The sequence below is a fragment of the Ambystoma mexicanum genome, chromosome 11 (assembly GCF_040938575.1).
Source record: "Ambystoma mexicanum isolate Mex_15411 chromosome 11, UKY_AmexF1_1, whole genome shotgun sequence".
NCBI lineage: Eukaryota > Metazoa > Chordata > Amphibia > Caudata > Ambystomatidae > Ambystoma > Ambystoma mexicanum.
Genome location: NC_090934.1, coordinates 137,782,765 through 137,802,779, shown reverse-complemented (window position 1 = coordinate 137,802,779; position 20,015 = coordinate 137,782,765). Strand labels below are relative to the sequence as shown.

The following is a 20,015-nucleotide window of genomic DNA, read 5'->3' as shown; positions in this document are numbered from 1 at the left end:
GATGCCCCTGCCTGCGTTTACTAAACTGCCTGTTTATTTCGATTTCATTTTCTAGGGCAAACATTGTCGAAAATTTGCGTGTGATGGAGCCGACTGTTTTAAAGGGAAAGAAGTTAAAGAAGAGTGCAGGACTGGATACGAGTATTGCGAGGTAAGGGTGCAGCCGAATCATTTATTATAATGGATGCTCTGCTGTGAAATGCATTGAAAAATAAGAGACCTTACTACTGTTCCCTCCTTCTCTGATACTGATCATTGCTAACCGAAAACAGAAACTGCATCCTTGAACATTAATGTTTGCTTAACTTCTTTTAAATGGAGAATATCCATTTTCAAGTTGGTATTACATGGAATAATGTCAGATACATGTTAAATATATTATAAGACATCCCTGCTCCGATGACGCAACAAGACAAATGAATCTTAGAAAATCGACTACATGAAATAAGTGAGTGGGATAAACACCTATTGCTGACATCTGTGTGATACCCGGCAAGTTATATGTTTGAGTACCATCCCTTCCGCCGAAGAAGGACAATAAAACAAATGGTTTATCTACAGCCTTTGGGTACATTGCATTTGTGCATGAGCAGCTCAGAGATGCTCCGGGCACCCAAGATTTGCTCCAGCTTCGTCTTTTGTCAATCAGCTGAAAATCAGAAATGCACACAAGCATCTCTGATTTGCTCCAGTGCAAATCCTTGAGAATCAAGCCCATAGTGCATGAGTGCAAAGGTGTAACCAGTAGTCACCGAGCAGGCAGACAACGAGTAAGCACATGTGGTTTTGAGGGCAACAGTGCAGGCTCAGCAAATAGCAACATGGTATGGTATTGTTTATATATAAAGCCCTTAAACACAAAATGAGTGCTTCAAAGCGCTCCAAGACAGGGGGGAAACATGGGATACAATCATTCATAAGGCGTTGGGAATTTCATAATGAAATATAAGCATACCTGACCTGACGACATGTCTGCCAATTCAAGCGTGTTAACAGATAGTGGGGGAAAGCGGGCAGGGGAGAACAAAAGGATAGGAGGGTACATATATAACAAATTGACAGTAGTGCAAGTGTGTGACAAATAGTGAGGGTAGGAGGGAAGAGGGGGGAAACATGGCGGGAAACCCTAGAGCCAGATGGTGCAATGGCTTGGAAAGCTCTGCCTCAGAACCTAAGATCGCAGGAGAATCATCTCTGTACTTTCCATTGCCACTTCCTGTCTGAAATTGGTTCTATCCCTCCCTGAGACCTTACTACTGTTCCCTCCTTCTCTGATCCTCGCTAACCGAAAACAGAAACCGCATCCTTGAACATTAAAACGCGGAACCTGAGGACTTGCTCTGCCTCGTCTAATTGACTGCCATCTGTAGCCCCTTCTCCTTTCCATGCTTCTGCAATAATCTCCTTCTTGCACTTGCGATTGTGACTATACTCTGCTGTGCCTCACTGTTATGCGCTCCTTACTGCGCTCAGGACTCTGCAAAGGCTCCGGTTCTTGCATGATTGCTATACACCTGTGACCGCACTCTCTAATCCTATTGCTTTTACTGTTGTGGTTTGAGCTGCACTTGCCTGACCTGAGTCTCTTCACGAGCTGAGAATGATCCGATGTCCACCGCCCCTTTACTTTTTGGGAGAACAATGAAAGATATAGGTGTACTCTGCAGCCCAGGGAGAACAGAGAGAGATATAGGTGTCCTCTGTGGAACAGGGAGAACGAGAGAGATATAGGTGTCCTCTGTGGAACAGGGAGAACTGAGAGAAATATAGGGGTGTACCCTGCAGCCCAGGGAGAACAGAGAGAGATATAGGTGTCCTCTGTGGAACAGGGAGAACGAGAGAGATATAGGTGTACCCTGCAGCTAGGGATAACAGAATGAGATATCGGTGTCCTCTGCAGCCCAGGGAGAACAGAGAGAGATATAGATGTACCCTGCAGCCCAGGGAGAACAGAAAGAGATATAGGTGTCCTCTGTGGAAAAGGGAGAACAGAGAGAGATATAGGTGTACCCTGCAGCCAGGGATAACAGAATGAGATATCGGTGTCCTCTGCAGCCCAGGGAGAACAGAGAGAGATATAGATGTACCCTGCAGCCCAGGGAGAACAGAAAGAGATATAGGTGTCCTCTGTGGAAAAGGGAGAACAGAGAGAGATATAGGTGTACCCTGCAGCCAGGGATAACAGAATGAGATATCGGTGTCCTCTGCGGAAACAGGGAGAACGAAAGATGTGTAGCGGCCCTCTGCAGCCCAGGGAGAACAGAGAGCAATATAGGTGTAACCTGCAGCCAGGGATAACAGAGAAAGATATAAGTGTACTCTCTATGTTAGGGACTACAGAGAGATGTAAATGTGTCGTCTACAGCCCTGTAAGAACAGATAAAGATATAGTTGTCCACTGTGGCTGGGGAGAACAGAGAAAGATAGTGTCTTCTGAGGACAGGGAGAACAGGGAGAGTAATATGTGTCCTCTGCGGCCAGGGAGAAAAGAGAGAGATGCTGGTGTCCTTTTAGAACAAGGAGAACAAAGAGACATATAGTTGGCCCTGCTGTGCAGGGAGAACAGAGACAGATATAGGTGGCCTCTGAAGAAAAGGGAGAACAGTGAAAGATATAGCTATGTGGTCAGGGAGAAATTAGAGAGATATAGTGGTCCTCTGTGGCCCGGGGAGAAGAGAGATAAGTGGCTTCTGCAGCAATGGAGAAAGGAGCGAGCGATATGTTTTCTCTGTAGCAAGTAAGAACAGAGAGAGAGAAAGGTGCCCTCTGTGGCCTGGGAGAACAGAGGGAGATATAGGTGCCCGCTGCGGAACAGGGAGCACGAAAGAGGTGTAGTGGTCCTCTGCGGCCCAGGGATAACAGCGAGAGATATAGTTGTCCACTGTGGCTGTGGAGAACAGAGAAAGATAGTGTCTTCTGAGGACAGGGAGAACAGGGAGTGTAATATGTGTCCTCTGCAGCCAGGGAGAAAAGAGAGAGATACTGGTGTCCTTTTAGAACAAGGAGAACAGAGAGAGATATAGGTGGCCCTGTTGCGCAGGGAGAACAGTGACAGATATAGATATGCTCTGTGGTCAGGAAGAAAAGAGAGAGAGATATAGGTGTCAACTGCGGAACATGAACAATGAGAGAGGTATAGTTGTCCTCTGTGGCCCAAGGGTAAATGGAGAGAGATATAGGTGTGTTCTGTCGAAAAGGGAGATCAGAGAGAGACATAGGTGTCCTCCAAGGAAAAGGGAGAACAGAGAGAGTAATATGTCTTCTGCGGCCAGGGAGAAAAGAGAGAGATGCTGGTGTCCTTTTAGAAAAAGGAGAACAGAGAGAGATAAGTGTTCTCTGCAGCAATGAGAAAAGAGTGAGCTATGTGTTCTCTGTAGCAAGGAAGAACAGAGGGAGATGTAGGTGTCCTCTGTGGCCAGGGAGAACAGAGGGAGATATAGGTATCAGCTGTGGAACAGGGAGAACAGAGTGAGATATAGGTGTCCCCTGTCACCAGAGAGAACAGGGAGAGATATAGGTGTGCTCTGTAGCAAGGAAGAACAGAGGGAGCTATAGGTGGCCTCTGTGGCCAGTGAGAACAGAGGGAGATATAGGTATCAGCTGTGGAACAGGGAGAAAAGAGTGAGATATAGGTGTCCTCTGTGGCCAGGGGAGAAAAGAGACAGGTGTCCTCTGCAGAAATGGAGAAAAGTGCAAGCTATGTGTTCTCTGTAGCAAGGAAGAATAGAGAGAGATGTAGGTGTCCTCTGTGGCCAGGGAGAACAGAGGGAAATAGGTGTCCTCTGTGGCATAGGAAGAAGAGAGATAGTAATATATATCCTATGTGGCCAGGGAGAGATGTAGGTGTCCTCTGTGGCCAGGGAGATAAGTGTCCTCTGTGGAATAGAGAGAAGAGAGATAGTAATATATATCCTATGTGGCCAGGGAGAGATGTAGGTGTCCTCTGTGGCCAGGGAGAACAGAGGGAGATAGGTGTCCTCTGTGGCACAGGGATAAGAGAGAGAGTAATATATATCCTATGGCATAGGGAGAAGAGAGATAGTAGTATATATCATATGTGGCCAGGGAGAGATGTAGGTGTCCTCTGTGGCCAGGGAGAACAGAGGGAGATAGGTGTCCTCTGTGGCATAGGGAGAAGAGAGAGCATAATATATACCCTATGTGGCCAGGGAGAGGGTGTCCAGTCATTTGGTCGACAACAAACTGGTCGACTGCAATTTGGTCAACACCATTTGGTCGAAAACCAAATGGTCGAATTTTTTTTTGACCCCCCCAAAAAAAACAAAAAAGGGGTAAAAATAAAAAAAATTAAAAATCGACCATTTGGTTTTCGACCAAATTGATTCGACCAGTTGTCCAGTCGACCAATTGTTTTCAACCAAATGACTCGCAACCCAGGGAGAGATGTAGGTGTCCTCTGTGGCCAGGGAGAACAGAGGGATATGGGTGTCCTCTGTGGCATATGGATAAGAGAGAGAGTAATATATATCCTATGTGGCCAAGGAGAGGTGTAGAGGTCCTCTGTGGCCAGGGAGAACAAAGAGAGATATAGGTGTCCTCTGGAGCCTGTGGAGAACCGAGAGAGTTATATGTGTCTTCTGTGGCAAAGGAGAAAAGAGAGAGATACATGTGTCCTTTTAGAATAGATATAGGTGCACCTTGCAGGCAGGCAGAATAGAAAGATATCCCCAGACAGTGTCCTCTTTGGAACAAGGAGAACAGAGATGGATATAGGTGGCCTCTTCCTCCAGGAAGAACAGAGATGGATATAGGTGGCCTCTGCCTCCAGGAAGACCAGAGATAGATATAGGTGGCCTCTGCCTCTGCAGAAAAGGGAGAACAGAGACAGATATACATGTGCTCTGTGGTCAGGGAGAACAGAGAGGGTTATAGGTGCCCTCTACAGCAAGTGAGAACATAGAGTGATATGAGGGCCTGTGCTGCCCAGTGAGAACAGAGAACCATATAAGTGTCCTCTGAGAAACAGAGAGCGAGATAGCTGTCCTCTGTAGCAAGGCAGAACAAAGCGAGCTATACGTGGCCTCTGCAACAAGGGAGCCCAGAGAGAGAGATAACATGCTCTGCAGCAAGGGAGAACAGAGCCAGCTACACGTGTCCTCTGCAGAAAGGGAGAACAGAGAGAGATATAGCTGTCCTCTGCAGCAAGGGAGAACAGAGCGAGCTACAAGTGTCCTCTGCAACAAGGGAGAACAGAGAGAGATCTAGGTGTCCTCTGCAGCAAGGGAGAACGGAGCGAGCTACACGTGTCCTCTGCAACAAGGGAGAACAGAGAGAGATATAGGTGTCCTTTGCAGCAAGGGAGAACACTGCAAGCTACACGTGTCCTCTGCAACAAGGGAGAACAGAGAGAGATATAGGTGTCCTCTGCGGTCAGGGAGAACATCACAAGCTACACGTGTCCTCTGCAGCCTGGGAGATCAGAGGAAGATATAGTTATGTACTGCGGGACAGGGAGAGCAGAGGGAGGCATAGGTGTCCTCTGTCACCAGGGAGAACAGAGAAAGAAAGAGAGAGTCTTGGGAGGATAGCTCAGGGGCAACTTGCTCTCCTTGGAAGCAAGACGACGTGGAGCAACACATGTTTGATGCCTGGGTCCGCGCTTAGCAACCCCATCAAACAGATCCTCCTATCACATTGCCAGATCATCCATTAAACATGGTCAACACACATGGATTCCATTTGGGGGTCGCCAGGGGTTGAAGCTGCGACCCCTGATGTCTCTGTTGCTACCCCTATGGTCTCCCTCGCTACCCCTAAAAAAATAATATATATATTTTAAGATTTTTTAAAAATGTAAGCTCCTGGGCTGTGCCCAGCACCATGTGGCTCTTTGTTTCTGGAGTGGCTGGGGTTCCTGTTCAGGCCTCTTTAAAATACACAGGGGTTTCACATGTGTAACACTTTGAGTTGTGACCCTAAATACGAAAGAATAGGAATAACACATAATTTGTATTTCTGTAATTCTATAATTGTGTGACTCAATAAAGGTTTATCTCAATAAAGGTTTATTTCAGGCACACTTCATGGGCTGAGTCACTGATTTACTCTGTTCTTAAACACCTCAAATTCGCAATTCAGACAAAAACTTCCAAACAGCATTTAGAGTAAAATAAGCAGCCATTTGAGTCTATGTATTTTGTTTTTCACAAGTTGCAGTTATAGCATGGTTTTTTTGCTGTTGTCTCTGTTACAATAATCACAAGACATTCCATCTCAGTGTCCTTAGTCACTTGACAAAATCCTCGAGCCTAAAAGCTTGAACACAGTGTAGAAATGTTTGACCATTGTACATAAAGTGGCCCTTGATTTCATAGTGTCACAATGAATACTTTGTTGTAATGTGTCTATATTTCCTTTGTCCCTGGCATGCTGTTCAGGATGTTTGCATGCATGAGGTAATGAGTGCCCAGAGTACGGGATGCCGCGTGAGTGCGCGGCTTTCCCTGCACTACTCTAAAGTCTTAAATACACAGTTATGAACCCTCCCACTGGTATGCATTTTGCCAACCTGTGAAGCCCGAAAAGTAGGTCCACGCAGGCTTCACATGTCACTAACCTTGCACCAGAACTGCTGATGACCTGGCCTGCTGTTAAATCTCAGTTACCAGTTAAATGGTATCCACTACAGAGTGTAATTTGCTTTCTGACTTTGAGAACATTCAGACATGTAATTGCTCATTTTACTATAGCCGGTAAGCTAGCTACAGCCGGTAAAATAGCTCCGTCGGTAGAGCGCTCGCTGCTGCGATATGTGTGTGGATCTGCATGTTGCTGGTTCGAATCCTGGCTAGGCCAACTCACCTTTTCATCCTTCTGAGGTTGATAAATGAGTACCAACACAGGTTGAATGATATTGTATGCATAGTTGTTCTATATAAAGTGCGTAGGTGCAATATAATAACACATCATTATCATTTGGTCATGGACGTCTCCTTACATTCACAGTAATTTGGTAATATGGGCCTATACACACTGATGGTGATTCATTTTTGTTTGAAATGTATTTCACATTACAATGATAGCGTAACCATATTTTTCGTAGTGTACTTAGGAACAATGCTATGTGATGCCACTTTCTGTTTTTTCAAGGGGTGAAAGGTTCTGTTCCATCGGTTCCTGTGATGTCCCTTTGGGAAGGGGCAAATGACACCACTTCCTGTGATGTAATCCAAGGTCAAGGGTCATGTGATGTCACTTCCGCTACCCCTGGCATTTTGGTGAAATTATGTCCCTGTCAACCCATGGCTAATTCCCAAACATGTTCTTCCATGCATGCCAGTTTACATCCCTTTGCCACAACCGTTGACCAACAACATCTATCTACCATGGATTGGGCAATCTGTTTGAAGTGGCCGCAAAGTAACGTGTTCAACACTTTAAAATTAGCCCCATAAACGAAATACAGTTCTAAAAAGATTTAGTACAGTTAAGTACCTCGAAAAGAAGGGAAATGGTTGGTTTATGTGTAGAATCAGTTTAGATTCTAGACCAAAGAGAGAACCATATTTATCAACAATTAGCCCCCAAGGTGGGCACCAACGCCAATCAGATTACTTTCTAACACAGGCTGTGCCTCCATGATGAACCAGCATTCCAAACAAACAGGTGCTCATGACAGCCCTTCCATCATTCGCACTGACTGCCTCAACCCTTACCGTTCCTGCCTCATTTAAACAAAATAATGCAGAAATACTATTTACATGTTCACTGATCCAGCCACCAAGCCCTCCTCACACCAGAAACCTCCAGGCTTCTCCGAGGCCTCCATCATGGAAATGGAAGAGGGGCTACATTCAGAGCCCCAGCAACTATTTTCTTGGTGGCCATCTTCATGTCGTTTGTTTGTTTGCTAATGTTTGTGACATGCTTGCCGAAACTCTTGTTTTCCCACAAGAAAGCAGATTTTGCAGCCAGGATGTCATGCCAGGGTGCTATTAGGTATAATGGTGAGTTTGATGGGCCATACATGGTAGCAATGTCCTGCCACCCTTGTTAAATGTCCCTGCTGTGCTCAAACATATAATCTGGGCACTTGTACACCTATAACACCATAACCAATTTGCACATAACGGTTGTTTCTTTGTGGCATAACAGGCTGAAGGTTTATTATAACACATCACTCATCTACTTCCAAATACATGATGGTCATCACAGTAAAAAACATTCTTTGGGGAATTGTTCTGCTAGTGCGGCGACCGGCCGACTGACTCCTCTCTTTTTTGCTTCTCCCCCCAAGCTTCCAACCAACGACACTTTAAGCCAAAGCTCCCCCAACCGCCCTTGTCCATGACCCGCCTGCCCCTGCAGGCGGCCCTGGCCTGGAGGAGTGCTTTTTCTGCTGGGGGCAGTTGCGCCCTCTCACATGCATTAAGCGCCCTCGTAGCTAGGCCTCAGAGGGGGCACTCATACCGGCCGGAGCGTAAACGCCTCCTGATTTTTCCAGCTCATTTGAAGTCCTTACAGTACCACTGGTCGCTTACACACTGCCACGTCACCGATTAATCCACGTCCATCTGTGGCGGCCCCCAGGCTCTATCCTCACAGCTCCATTAGTTTTGTGCATAAGTGCCAGAAGGAAAGATCCATGCTGGCTTTTGATAGGTGCACCCCGTCCCTCTCGTAGTATTCAGGTGACTTCAGATTGATCAGGCAGAGCTGTGTGAACCCCCTGCCCTTTCAAAACCTGGCCATGGAGACGTTCAACTTTCTCCTAGACTTTTCTACTGTCTGAATGAGAATCTGCACCCCTCCATGTTTCTGTTGGGATGATCTCTGACCACGTGATCTCGGAGCCCCCAATTCCTGCAGGGTGCCATACTTGTGAGATTGTTTCCGCCCAGGTTTATCAGTAAAATGTCGAGTTTGCGGTATCTTGCCACAGCCTTTGCACATGCCTTTCAAACTGACCCCATCTCATTCCCGGAACTCCATGCCATTCGACCTTGAAATATCTTGGTGTCATTTGATTCCGTTCCAGTGTCCAACTTGCTTTGGCCCTTGTCGCAAATGAGTGACCAACCACCCATACTGTCTTGCTGCTCCACCCAGCCCCTGTTTGGTTCGAAGAGATGGGGGGTGAGGTATGGATTATTGTTACATTTTTTTCTGGCCTTAATGTACCTTTTTAAAACAGTCTGACTGCCAACCTCCTATCCTCTTAATGGCTTCCGACATCATGCCAACCCCTGGCACAGAGGTGGCTGCAAAGATCCTGAGGGATTGGGTTCCATATACCCACTCAGTTCCCCCTATCTCTTTTAATGCCAGGTTCATGACACTTGTTAACTGGAACCTGCTCAGCGCCGACCCATCAGTGTGTAGGAAGAGTGGTAATCCTGCCTTTTCTGGGGGTCTTATCGTTAGGTAGGCTGTTAGGCCTGTGAAGGGGCAGCATGGGCTCCCCCTGATGCTGCAGAGGGTGATTAGTCTACCTCGCCCGCCCTGATCAGTTTTGGACATTCTTAGGTATAGCTGGGCCACCTCTTGTAACACTGCGACATCATTTAACCTCAGATAACCCCTTCCCCCACCTTCCTTGTTGTCCGGAACCAGCTCGCTGATCCTGAAGACCCCAGAGAAGGCCAGTGAAAAGGCAGCCCTGAACATGGCCGCCTCTAACTTGTCCCTGCATGTTTCTGCCAGAACTCTAATTATATCGTCAAGTTACAACATGTTTATAGGGCGCCTCTGATCCTCCCTCCTCTCTGTTTGTTTGGCCCAGCCTTTCATGGCCATCCTGACATAAAGTTCCTTGGTTGGGTCCTCCATCCGCCCTAATTTGTGACAATGGACTACTACTGCCAGATGGGATACGACCCATGCTCTGGTCTTTTGTGATTGCCAAGCCCACCCGATGAGGCACGCACCGGGGCCCCTCCTTAGCACACCCTAAGAAATCCTTCCCTGAACTTAAGTTCCATTTTCCTGTCAATGACTGCAGCTCTCTTAGTGTCACTTTACTCTTGACCAGCTTCATCATTTCCTTTAGGTCCTCCACCTTGTCCTTTGGTCACCTAGTCTTACCTTCCCCTGAATCGATCTCTATCCCTAGGAATGTTCATTTTGAGAGAGGGCCAACTGTCTTCCCTTCCGCTAACAGTACTCCAAGCTCTTTTGTTAATTCCACAAATTGTTTCATTAATTTACTGCAATCCTCTGCCCCTTTGCTCCCAATGAACAGAACGTCGTCCAGGTAGTGCCTAGGTCACCCTGCAAATGTCTTCCGCAGAATGCCATTGTTTATTGACTCCGCCTCTGGGAAGGATAGGTGATGGATCAGGCAAAATTGTCCCATCTCCTTGAAATGTCCTAAGGGGTGGTGAGAGAAATGGGCCTGCTACACTCCTCAAACTGAGTTCTTTGGCTATTTTATGTTTCACCACTTCTCAGGTTCTCAGCCTCTATGACCCCCTGGCCCAGCGTAGGCAATATTAAATCCCCCCAAAAACCCTTCCCAAATTCCCTTTGCGTCAGCAGCATTTGAGTAATCATTCAATAGTGGTAGTATTCTGGCCAACCTAATTGGCGAAGCTGCTGAGGATAGGCAAAAACTGCTTAATTCTGCCTTGATGTTTCCTTCTGCTTTGCGCTAGAATTCTTTTTTTCCACCCGCACCTGGCCCCGTGATATGGCCCCCTGCACCCTTGGTGCTTGCATGCTTAAATCTGCATGATTTACCAAAGGGACAGAAACCCTGCTCAAACTTCCAGCATGTGACCTGCTCCCCCTGCTGACAGCTGGGCCTACTGTTCCAGGAAGAGCGCCTGCGAAAGACCCGCTCCTTTTATCCCCATAAGACCCTTTTTCCTTTCTATAATAAGGCTTATCCCCCTGAGCCCTGCTCCCCACTTATTTGGCAGCCAACATTTGTTTGATAAAACCTTCGACATCCACCTCGTCCCATGCCATAGCTGGCCAAATCTGCATCTTCAACCTGAAACCCCTGCCATACTTCAACCAGGCATCTTAATGGGTGTTGTGGATGTACTGTTCAAATGCCCGTGGTGTGCCTGCATCCGCTGGGCATTTCTTCACCAGGATGGATGCCAACATCCTAAAACCAGCTAGCCAATTGTGAATGATCTCTTCCTTTTTAGTCCTGTCTCTTTCTTCTTTCTCCTTCTCTTTTTCCAATATCTGGCCCTTGTCCAGACCCCTCTGTTCTAGCTGCTCTAGCAGTGTAAAGATGTCAATACATTCCTTCTGCCATAACCTTTCTTTAATGTGGGCAGGGATGTGCCAAACTAACGCATTCCCTTTACCAAGGCATCCCTCTCCCATATTTAGTACTGTTACCCGGTCTATCCCCTAGACCACTTCCTTGCAATGTAAGGGCTTGCTGTAAATGGGGAACGTTCCCACGTGCCAGCGCACCAACTACATGTTCTAATTGCCATGGGGAACAGCTCCCTAAGCCCTCATTGCCTCCATTGCTTACCCCTATCTCGACACAATATTTTACCATTAATCCCATTACCCCATGCTTGCAAGCACTGCATAACGTTCCAAGGATGCAGGTCCCTCTGGTGCTCCCGCTGCCACAAATGCCACACACGTGCCAGGTTCACTGCTGCTTTCCCTTGGAGGAGCAGCCGGCGTGGCTGCAGGCCCCTGCTTCTTCCCTCTGTTCCTCCCTCCCCCTGTTGATTTCCCAGCTTCACTTTTCTTCTTTGCTGGCTCTGTTGGTTGGAGAATTGCTTTAGCTTTGGCCGTCAAAGTCCTTCTTTTCTTGGCCACTGGCTCCTCCTCTCCCAATGAAATGAACTCCTCCAATGCTCGCTCTTCCGTGGATGCAGGGAACAGCAATGGTAACTGGAATCTATCCCTATCAGGTCCTGCTATGCCCGCTTCCAGTTCTTCTGTAGCAACATTCTGGAGCCAGTTGGGGCCATGCCTAGAAGCAGCCGCCCTTGCTATGTGGAGGAACTGTGCCGTTTACCCGGGCTTCCTGCCCCTTCTTGTTTTTGCGGGCTTGCAGCCCAATTTCGTGGGCTTCTGCCCACGACCCCCTACCAGTGTGGGAAGGGAGGGACAGAAACCCGGTTATCTGGGTGCCTCCTTGAGTTGAGGGGGGACCCCTCAACCATCGTCACTGCCATTACCTCCCTAATGCGGCCCACCAAAGGTGTCATTATAACTTCATTTACTAGTGTGCTGGCTTCACATGGGACCTACAGCAAAGACGAAACTGGTTGTAAATCATAACTTCAATAGGTAACATATGGTTTTATACTATAGTAACACCTCCCCCCACCACACGCTCAAACACTTGTTGAATTAATCATCAGACTACTGAGTCTTTCTTCTATCTCCACCAGGTCATGCACCATTAGCCTAGAGCTTTCTGAAACCAGTAGCAACATGTTTTTCTTTGCTCTTTCCCAAAACTGTATTTTCAGATCCTGATATCTCGTATTGAAAATGAATCTGATTGCAGCCAGACGTTGGCTAAACCAGTAACATATTGTGGTTTCAAATATACTACACATGCCAGAAGGCTATTTAATATCATTGTCTGATTTGTCCCAACAGTTAAAGAAGAAATTTACAGGAACCTCTGTCTCCTTCACTGCCGGGTGCAGCAAAAATTGCCGATTTGCTACACCATCCTGCAGCGGCGCCACGACAGGCGAATGCTATCAAGAGTGCTGCAATGCCACCGCCGCTGCGTGCTGCATGAAACTAGATGGCACCGTAAGCCTAAACGGTGCCACTCAGCTGAACAGGGGCTCTCTCGTCAAGCTTCTCACCTGCGCAGCCATTGTTATACTCAGCTCACGGTTTTCATTTCTCCAGAAAATCTAGAACACCAAAATGTACCGGCGCTGCTCTGTAGACCAAATAGATGCATGGGGGTTTAAAGATGTTATATGCAGGATTTAGTTCAGAGCTTATATTCAGGGTATTATTGTTTTTCATTTTATTCTGAGGTCCAATTTGTTATATGTAAATTGACACAAACCTGGAAACACTTTTTATGCATTTAAAAGAAAATATAATGAAGAAATTCTCAAAAATACATTTCAAAATCGCACTGTTCCTGTTGCGCACAATCGGCAGTGCATATCACCCATGGTATGCCCACACCTAGTCACTCACGCACTCACCGAGTTACTCATATAGACTGAGTTCACTGAAGATGCATTGGGAATTTAGAAAAGACTACATATATAGTAAATATATCTGAGAAAAAAAAGAATGGCAAAAATAAAGAAACAAAAGTAAAGAAAAATTATACTTTAAAAAAAAGGAAAAAGTACCATACAAGTGGAAATGTCACCAAAGAAACATACACACCCACTTTTCAATTCCTAAACAGCATTCAAAAATATATTTTAGAAGAACCACTTAAGATCACAAACACACCAACACTAAATATTTATTCTTAGCTATAACTTGATTTCCATCTTCTGTGTTGAAAACAAAAATAACAAGTTATAGATACACATTGGATGGGAGTTGGTGGCCATGGGAAGCAGAAAAGTGTAAATGTTACAGAATAATCTAGAGGATGGAGTGAACTGATTGTGTGGCAGGAAGATGGACATGTGAAAGATTTCATCAGAGCACATTTGTATTAGGGAGGGTGGAAAGGGTCAGAGGTTTACCAGGGGCAATATGGTGTAGATTCCTGCAGTACAATGTAGATTTTAGAATTCTAGAATTATTGGAATTTTATTCTTTTAACTAATGCTCTAGATTTTGCTGTTTTCTTCCTATTTTTCTTTTTGTATTTTACTGAATATATTTTCATTTTCATTATTTCCATCAATCACAAGTACATTTTCCATATGCTTACCTCTTTACTAATACCCCTTCATTATCCTTTAGGATATTCCAGATAATCCTCTACGACCACTTACTTTTTAAATGTATCCAACCTTTGCCACCATATATCAAATAATTATATCATATGTTTTTCCATTATGGATTTAGCAATTCTGAATCCTCATTTTAAACTGAGGGACCAGAGTACTCATACTTTGAAACTTCAGACTCTTAATTAAGATCTCTACCAATGAGCGGTAGGACCAGCCAATACAGTTGTAGAAGAAACAGTGTGCATGCAGGTCTTGCTGTGCTGTTAGTATACATTTCAAATCATTGAAACCAAATTCTAATTTATACCATCAGATTTATTTTGGCAATTTTAATTTACATCCCCTTTGCCTCCCTGGGCCTACAAAGTTACCAGCATACATATTGTAGGGGAATATATCCAGAATTAAGTGAAACACAGTAAGGCAACTGTGAACTGCTTATAATACTCGACAGGGTTCAATCTGACATGCAGATACACCTAAGGTGTTAAACTGGCTGTAGGCAAGTGTAGACAGCTAACTATGATTAGGCGAGAGACAGCTGACCAGAAGTGAACTGAAATGTTAGAACTACAAAAGGTGTTTTACATGCATCATCAATAGAGAGGAATATCTAGGGATGACTATGGCGTAGTACTTGACACAAGTCAGTTTTAGGAAAAGTTCTCCTGGAGGAATGTAGCTGCCAATGAGATATGTTCTATACTATCTTCATATCATTAATGTATGATTTTGTGTTGTTGACTGGAAAAAGCCCTCTTCTGCATCTTGCTCCTGTCACAAATGTGACTGTTGTAAGGCACTAACAGTTTTGTGAGTTAGATATTTGGTACACAGTTCTCTGAGTTGAAATTTCATAAACTACTTCTTTCATTGAATTCTTTTTCCAGGCATGACTTGCAGGAATTGGAGATGGGTGTTAATTTGGGTTGAGGTAATCGTTAGAAACTGATTCCAAGAACGCCCATCCCGATATCCCCAAAGAGGAACTCTACTCCCGCTGTCACAGAACATCATGTTGAATTCTATTGAATTCTATTTGGGGCATTTACAAAGTGTTATCACATGATCCAGGACCCTCACAAGCCTCAACCTTGAGCCATCCTGGTACCCGTGGGAGCTAGTAGGACTATGAGGTGGGGATTTATAAGTAATACAGAAGAGTAAAATGATCCTTTATATGTCCTTCTTGCCATATAAGTATTTGCTTGTTTACTGCCCATCTGAGCTAGGAGGTCCCTTGTTTTACCTCGGTACCTTCACAAACTCATGCAGTGCTACGCTTCCTCCACCTATCTACGCAAGTAAAATGTCCAGCTCACTCAGAGGCTGACCATTGTCATTGCAAAGTGTGTATATGCATGCACCTATTACTGGTGATTAACCTTTGTTAAGCATTCCTAATCCACACCAATATTGCCCTGAGGCACAGGGTGATGAAGTGATTTGACCTAGATCACACGGAACACTTGGGTTGTCCCATGTCTGGTGTTATTAGCTCATCCAGCTGCAGATTTTACCTTGAATTCTGTTTTAGAATGAATTTATAATAGGTGATTGAATCTAAAATTTCAGATTCCAGAATGCAAGGAATGAAACAAAGATGGTTTGACCTACTCACTCCTGAGATGGGACTACTGGACGGTGCTCCATCATATGGTGCAGTATCTTGGAGACGCTGGGGTTAACATTTGTTTCTCCACTTTTCAATGAAAAATGTGACCACTGGATCATATTGCCTCCCACGCCCCTTCCTACGCAATAGGAAGCAGTTTCAAGCAGCCCTTGAGTTTGCAAATAGGTTCCCACTATTTTGAAGCTCTGATTGCTACTTCTGCTGAGGGGCACATCAACAGTGAGAGTAGCAAGATAGCAACCTAGGACCCCCATGGTGCTACCTGTCCAACTGGGAAAGGCAGGTGAATGGCACATGTAATGTATTCGAATTTTTATCCCTTGGGAAATGTTCCTTTCCAATTTACTAACCCCCACTAATTCCTAAAAGTTAAAATCCTCTCTGATTCCATTGATTTTCTCTTTGCTCTTCAGGAAAGTGTTGGGTCACAACTTAAATTGGTCATCTGAAAATACAGCCAGTCAGCTGCAGCAGATGACATGATGTATGTATATGCATTAGTAAATACAATCTAGAGGAAATTGGAAAATGTACACTCACAAATAATTGTTTCAAAACTACGAAACAAGCATGCAGAGATTACTGTAAGAATGTTAATTTATTACATTTTTAGGACATTTCTAAAGTGCAAACAAACACTACAAAGTTGTTCTCTTAGTGGTAGTTGGCAGATGAAAGAAAAGGAGTAAGTAACTGGAAAAATCGATATGGTTCATGGCCATGCAGGAAGCAAATTGTCATTGATATTCTAGATAATCCCAGGGAGGGAATTCCAATGACAAGGAACCCTAATGGACTTCGCCTGGCTGCAGGCCCAGCCCTGAGATTTTTCAGAATTTGCAGAAGATTTGTGAAGGAAGAGTGTTTTGGGCTCAGGAATGGGACCACTTTAAATCAAACCCTGTTGCAGTATACACTGGAAATATACATTGAATTGCCATAGCCAACGAAAGCAAATGAAAGCCAGCGATGAGAAGACAAAGCAGTGGGGTTGAGGTGATGTCTCAGGAATCTGAGTATAAAACAAGCCTGTGCATTCTCGGAAAGTGGAGGAGGATAAGGATGTGAATGTCTGAGATTGGGCTGGCCCAGTGTGGATCCAACATGGACATTGGCTATAATAACTCTGGATCATTACAGTGTGGAGCATAAAGGATCAGGGACTCCTCGCTAATATGGCTTTGTGTGTTAGACTGAACCAAGGCTCTTGACCACAGATGAGAGAAAGAGGGGCTTTAATTGTGTCTGTAATGTGCCATATACATACCGGCCCTTGTGTGTAAATGTGATACACTACAGAAAGGTACTAGCAGCTGCACATGTTCTGCAAGTGTTCTGTGTGAGTGAAACACAATTGAAACACACATTTGATACCAGTGAAGTACAGGGTTTCAAAATGGGCCATGTTAAAATCAGCATCTAATTTGTTTAACAGATGGAATAATGTGTCACCCATTGCTGTTTCTTTTTCTTTAATACTCTTAAAAAAGATTTTCACACCAACAACATAGTGAACTGTATCTATATGGGAAACAATTCCACCTTTGAACTTAAATACCCAGGTAACAAAATTATGGCATGAACTGCTCATTTTTCTTTCAAAACGTTGTGCCCGTTGCGATGCATGTTGCACCAGCACAGAGTCACACATCTGCCCTTCCACTACAATTTTGATTTTCACAGCACCCGAAATGAAGATATAAAACATACAAGTTGAATGTTAGGCACAAGTCAAAGTTTGACAGGGATGCTGGCTTACATACATGTTATTTTATGATAGGTAATTGCACAAGACTTGGTGCCTTCCTTTTTTCAAACTCTCACATATTCTTATAAAAAGGCATAATATAAATGCATGCAATTACATATGTTGTTGGCTTTTGGAAAGTGCAAAAATGAAGGACAATTGGATTTTGTTCCTGAGATAGCCCTCTTCAGAAGGCCATTGATACTATAAGTTCTCCTCTGGGCAGGAACTACTGGGCAACCTCTTTTGCCCTCTGGGACCCAAAAAACATGAGCAGGTACCCCACATTCCCAACTGTGTGACCACATAATATTCCTGAAGCTTTGAGGTAGAAATGGATGACATGGTGTGCACAAAAGTAGAAGTGGTCATTAATTGACATTCAATATTTTTTAGGACAAATTCAAATGTTGTAATTATATATCCATATATGTTGTATTTAAATATGTAGACAGAGAGAGAGGACACAGAGTGGCTAACAAAAAATGATGGTCTTTTAAAATCATGAGGAATTTCTGTGATTTCAATGCAGGAGTTCAAATGCCACAGATTATTTGTAGAACATGCCAGGTTGGGAGCTTGGTACCATAATGAGTGGAAAGGGATACATAGGGAGACCTCCGTTAAACCATATTACCACTGGCACACAGATTTTCCCAGTAGCATCTCGTCCCTTCCGGCCTTCCATAGCATCAATTATTTCAACATAGCATGTCTCATATCATGACCCACCACATTAGACCTGTCTAGCATGTCCCGTCCACGCAAAGCTCCCCATTATGTGTCTCCCTCACCGCCGCCTTGGCCATCTCTCAAGGCCTCCATAATAGGTTCTCATCTCAGCTTGTTTGTCATCATGGCTTCCTCATTTCCACCATCCCAGCCTGGCCTCCCTCGGGAGCCTTTTCCCCACAATGTCAGGTCTTCACCCTGCCTCCGTTTCTCCCTCTTATATCTCCTTATCTACCCACATCCCAGACATGGCATTGTAGTTTATGTTACACATTTACCCATTATGAATGTTTCATTTACTAATTCTTGGTGAAGCTGTGGAAACATGCCATAAATCGTGGAGACGGCATAATTGCCATTGTTTATGTCAGGGATCCACAGAAACAGATAAAGCATCAAAGGGAAGAAACAACAGGGCTCATTCCGAGAAAATTACACAGTCAAAAAGCACTGAGAATGCTCTTTTTAACTTTTGTGATTAAAGAAAAATCTGCAGGTCACCTTATTCACAATGGGGACTAGTACATTGCCAGGGACCTGTGCGCCAGCACAAATGATGCAGGAGCCATCCCCCTTGCATAGCTTATTGTTGGGAGCGTGTTCCAGGCACTACTGTATAATTGGCTCCTAGCACGCACGTGGACACTGGGAACCCATTACATAGAGGCAGGCCCTAAAAAGGACCTCTTATCGCAAAATTTATAAAAATTAAGAAAGCATTTCTATCCCTCTTTAAGGAAAAGAAATGTAAGTAGGACAGCAGTGTCTCTCCCACTTACAAAAGATGTAAGAAAAGGGCAGAAGTGATCCACTCATGCATTCTACCTCCCCTTGCACTTGTTCCAAGCAGGTGGAGGGGAATGCTGTTGTGTTCTGTGCGTTTTTATATAGCATCTAATTTGTGAATTAGGAATGCACTTTAAATTGCACAGAACCAACTCCTTCAGCCTATTGTGTTGCGCAACTATGCTCAAGGGCTGGAAAGGGGCTTCTGGATGTGTGCATCGATGAAGCACACATTCATTTGCCCCTTTGCGAATAGGGTGCATTTTTTAGGTGCATGTGGGAGGCTATGGGCTAGTGCATCCCATCACCTACGCCGCAGTACTATTGTGAAATGGGGCAGATTTGTTCAGGATGGGTGTCCGTGATGAGTTGGTTAAAAGCTATGGGGGAAATCCCTCTCTGCATGGCATTTGCATGGGCAGAAAGATGTGCTTTTCCTGAAAACCTTTTTTTTTTTATCTGCACCATCATTTTACCAACTGGGTTCTCATGTAATGGGAGAACCTTCTGAGGAACTATCTATATGAAAGACAAAAGCCCAAATAGAGTATGCTGTGATTCTCCTGCTTCACACAAGTGTAAATAAAGGGGGTGAAATTCCTATAAATTCATTGAGTGCCTGTGTTGTGATAGAGAGCCCTTGGACAGTGATGTTATATGGCCTGCTGGATACAAAAGCACTTTGTGCAGCTTTATCTTTCGCATGTTTGTGACAATGTAACAGTTTCCAAAAGTTTACTTTTTAAAACAAATATCTTAAAATAAATATATTTGACAACAAAAAGACTTCGGACTGGTGGAGTTTGTTAAAAAAAAACGCATGCAATGGAAGGTTGCATGAGCTTGCGGGTCAGTTTGGCGGAAGACCCCCGTGACCCTCCGAGCTGACAAGCTGTGTGCCATGTGTGTGCCACCCCTCAACAGATTCCCTCTGTGGTTCTATCTCCCCCACTGGCATTGGCTAAACAGGAGCACTGCTTGTGTGACAGCCCCCACCATCCAAGAACAGATTGGGATCCAACCCCAATATGGAGGAGATCATCTTCTTCCTCCTCCCTTTATCTTTCTCTTCCTTTCCCTCCTCCATCTTCTCCCCCTCCTTCACTTCTATTTACCTCCTGCTCCTCCTTTTTCCTCCTGCTCCTCCTTTTACTTCCCTTCCTCCTTCGTCTTCATCTTGTTCTAGTTCATCTTTAGAATATTCTTCTCCTCTCTCTATTCTTTCTCCCTTTCCTTCGTATCCTCTTGGTCCATCTGCTTCTCGTTTGTCTTG

General features: G+C 44.7%; 1 protein-coding gene across 1 annotated transcript in view; it reads left to right on the top strand.

The window, feature by feature from the left end:
- Positions 1 to 13,120, top strand: part of LOC138503141 (uncharacterized) — a 96,311-nt gene extending 83,191 nt beyond the window's left edge. Inside the window, exons 5-6 of the mRNA XM_069622663.1 lie at positions 56 to 151; positions 12,553 to 13,120. Coding sequence (XP_069478764.1) covers positions 56 to 151; positions 12,553 to 12,825 — 369 coding nt within the window. The 3' untranslated portion in view covers positions 12,826 to 13,120. The remainder of the gene's footprint in view (positions 1 to 55; positions 152 to 12,552) is intronic.
- Positions 13,121 to 20,015: the final 6,895 nt, after the last annotated feature.